General features: G+C 51.9%; 1 protein-coding gene across 1 annotated transcript; it reads right to left on the bottom strand.

The window, feature by feature from the left end:
• Window positions 1–1,591: 1,591 nt before the first annotated feature.
• On the bottom strand, window positions 1,592–2,464 carry FAM181A (family with sequence similarity 181 member A). The gene has a single exon (XM_050898344.1). It carries the CDS (start codon window positions 2,462–2,464, stop codon window positions 1,592–1,594), a length of 873 nt encoding a protein of 290 aa, XP_050754301.1.
• Window positions 2,465–3,829: the final 1,365 nt, after the last annotated feature.

Below are 3,829 nucleotides of genomic sequence, written 5' to 3'. Positions count from 1 at the left end.
GCCGTTGTTTCCATAAAAGTAAACATTGGTGGGATATACTGTGAGGTCTGGGGAAAGAATGAGCTACTTCTCACCTGAGAGTAGTTCATATCCTAATGAAAGTTGCAACCTGGTAACCACCAAGGTTATAACACCAAGCCCCATCAGAAGATCCCAAATGATACTCTACAATTGCTTAAGATGATAATTTTTTCATGACTGCAATGCGCTCAAAAGAAGTGTTGCCTGTTTTTCCCCTTATGGAGATGCCAGGAGTCATAGGGAGCTACGCTAGCCGGAGACCAAGTTGATCAAGGCCACTTTTTATTGAATCCTAATGGAAGTTCCCATTAGCTTCAGCGAGAGCAGGTTCAGGCCCTGGGAGATCACAGGTGTCCATTCTCTGGCCCCTTTCCCCCCCATAATACACTTCTCTTGACCTCAGTGATTTACTCCAGTATAACTGAATAGACACATAGCCCTGCAATATTAAGCCTTTCACATCTCATGTTCTGTGCCTTAGCACCACTTTCTCCATGGGTTTAAGAGAAATCTAACTTTAAAAAATCCCCTATTCACTTTTCTAATGCCTATTTGTTAAAATAATTGGGAAAATACCAGGCAAATCATTTGCAGCCAGGTCTTGTGATAGCATCTTAAAATCAGGCAAAATAAAAGATGTGAGCCAGAAATCAAGGCAGGCTATTCTATACGCTTTTTTCTTCTATCATATTTTATGGTTTTGTATTCAACTAATACAATTTCTCATTTGTTCTGTTGATGCAGAACAGTTCCTGATGTGGAAATGCATCCTGCTTCCATTTGCACCAGCTTAACACTAGCTAATTTCCTAGCCCCAGAAGAATTACTTTTGATTTACATCACTCTGAATAGGCATAGATTTCAGCCCTCATATCTACCCACCAGTTGCAAATCAAACTTGTGTCTACCCAGTGGGGCAAAAATAAACAGACTGCATTTGCAGAATCACCAAAATAAAATTACCTCCTTTCTTCCCTTAATTTTTTCTTTTAATTCTGTCAGTATTTACATACAAGAAGAGCTTAAATCAATTCACAAGTGTGGTTTCTACGTTAAATATTGTCCTTCCAGTCTCTTGCACGCAAAAGGAAGTGACCTGAATATCTTGACTTCTCTGGAATTACTTTAAAGTACAAAAACTCTTTGAATGGGTTTAATTCATTTCATTTCACTGCTGCTGCCGCAGGGCAACCCCGGAAAGATGTTCCCACATGGAGGAGGTCTCCTAGGTGTTACAAGTGTGGCTATGAATGGCCCGCAGCCCTGCTTGCCGCGGCTCAGACAATGCCCATCGATGAAAGAGCCCTGGTTTGCCTCACGCTCTGTGCCACCGGCTTTGTAAGGCTTATTCCCGATTTATACCCGTGTACTGAGAGGAGAGCGGAGCCCGAGTAGCTTCCCAACAGTTACTAATTCACTCCAGCCCGCCCACGAGGAAGGGGGTGCGATCGCCAGCCTCCTTCTCCCTGCTGCTCCACGCTGTCAGCAGCTCACGCCTGGTGCCCGACAGGGCCTTTCAATTCACTCTCAGGAGCTGTCGTGTTCAGCGTGACTCCAACACCCCCCCCGGCTAAAGATAGCCGAAAACGTTGAAGATCGGCGGGGGGACGGCAGGCTTGGTGGGGATGGGTTTCAAAACCACGGGCCTGTAGAGTTTCTGCCCCGTGCCATCGGCCTCCTTGCAGAAGTGCGGCACCTCCACTGGCAGTGTGGCGGCTGCACTCTTCCTCCAGAGCCCCAGCCCCGGGAATGGCGACGGGGGCAGCGCGCCCGGGGGCTGGTACACCCCCGGCCCAGGGCAGGGGAAGGGGCAGCAGGTCCAGGCACCCACCCGGCCCGCGAGGACCCCGGCAGGGTCCTTCTCCCCAGCATGTGGGGCAGGCTCAGGGGGGCTCTCTGGGCCGGCAGCGTCCGGGCTCCATTTGCTTTTCTTCCCCTCGTAGGGAGGAGGGTCTCTGGGGAGCGGGAGCCCCTCGGGGCCGGTGGGAAAAGCCCTGGCTGGCAGGCTCTGGCTCGGCCGTGGCTCTTCCCAGAAGGAGGCGGGGAGCTGTCGCTTCCTCATGGGCACCTGGTCCGGCCTGGCAGCCTCGGGATTTTGCTCCTGCAAAACCCGTTCCCCGGTGAGGCTCTCCTCCACCTCGGCTGTCCGCAGCACCTTCTCGGTGGCAGCCCCACCGTGGGGGCTAGGGTCAGGTGCCTCGGGCTGGGGGCCGCGGCCCCGGTCCTCTGCCCCCCTGCGCCAGCCACACTCAGGGGTTTTGCTGGGGTGGCACCGTGGGATCCGTGAGTACTTCTGAGAAAACCGCTTGAGCTGCTTCTGCAAGTATTTTCTGTGGTCAACCGACCGGCGACAAGGAGCCGATTTATCCAGAGCCGCTTTGATGTCGCTGGAGGCCAGGTTGACGAAGTTCAGTAGGGTTTTTACCTCGCTGTCCGATGCCATCTCACTGGATGCACCTTGCAGAGTTTCCCATGAAAAGTTTATAATCCGCCTTCGGACAAACCTTGGCAAACCTGCGAAACACAACAGGCAGACTTAAGAGCGGGAAGCCTCGGTTCAAATAGCACCAAGCAAATGGAGGGAGGGTGGGGGGACATGTCAAACTTCTCAGCCACGCAAACAAGTTGTTCGTCAGCTCGCCTCCGTGCCGGCAAACTCCCGGCGGAGCCGCCGCATGCCCGCAGCCCACCGCCCCGCACCGCTGCCCCAGCACACACCGGCATGGGGACTGGCTCACGAATGCCAGCCAGCCCGGCGCCTAATCTCGTTAGATAGCACTTAGGTGGAAAGAAGCCGGGGCGGCCGCTCCCGCCTCCCTGTAAGCAAGCGCGGACACTCACCCGGCGCGCAGCGGCTTTTCTCGCCAGTGCTGGTGGCTGCGGCGTCACTGCGGAGAAGAGCCCCTTCCCCGCTAATCTCGTTAGGCAGGTTACACACCGCCAACCTTGGTGGAGGCAGCCAGGGCCCGCCAGTGTTTGGACGCAGTTTAGCAAGCACTTGAGCAAGCTGAATGAATATCGACTCCGGCGAGTTCGGGGCTCTCCCAGGCCAATCAGAAGCCACTTTGCCAAATACAAAGCATCCCAATCAGGCATCAGCCTCCCCTCCTCGCATTCTTTGCCATCACAAATTGTCGCCATGGGGACAGCCACAGAAAGACAGCTAATAAATACAATCATTTCCCCGCAATTTCTACCATTCTCCCTATCCTATTCACCCCGACCGAGGCCTTTCTTTTTAAAAATGACACAATCCGAAGTGAAAATGCTGAGGATGAGTTAGGAAAGTTTAGACACCCTTTTCTCTGCACTCCCCGAAGCTGTCTGCGGGCTGATACTAACCATGCTTCATTGACACAGGACAATGTAATACGGGGACTGGGCTAGCCTACTTTTAACCGTTCCCCATCAGAGCCTTTTTTTTTTTTTTTTTTTTTTAAGGGGAGGATGATGTCAGAAAAAGGTAGGAAAGGAACAAATCTCTAAAGAGATGTGCAGATATCCATGGAAAGGGAGCTTGAGCGCTCAAGAATCTTGTCTTTATGTTTGCCCCCTCAATTGAGTTACACAAAAGCTGAATTACCCATTCAAACTACCCGGACAAAAGGATGGAGTTGGATAGTACTCTTGCATCTGTAGTCAAACAGTTAGAGACTTAAATCGAGTCGTCATGATGGAGAAAGAGTTAGACAAAGCCCATAGAATTGCCATCAGCAAACATTTTCCTGTGTCATATTAGTGGGTCTCCATGACTCCCCCTGGCCTGGGGACAATAGCACAAGTTTGCACACTCGACTACTGTCACCCT

Source organism: Gymnogyps californianus, chromosome 5, assembly GCF_018139145.2.
Source record: "Gymnogyps californianus isolate 813 chromosome 5, ASM1813914v2, whole genome shotgun sequence".
Taxonomy (NCBI): Eukaryota; Metazoa; Chordata; class Aves; order Accipitriformes; family Cathartidae; genus Gymnogyps; species Gymnogyps californianus.
This window is presented reverse-complemented; position numbering and strand designations above follow the sequence as displayed.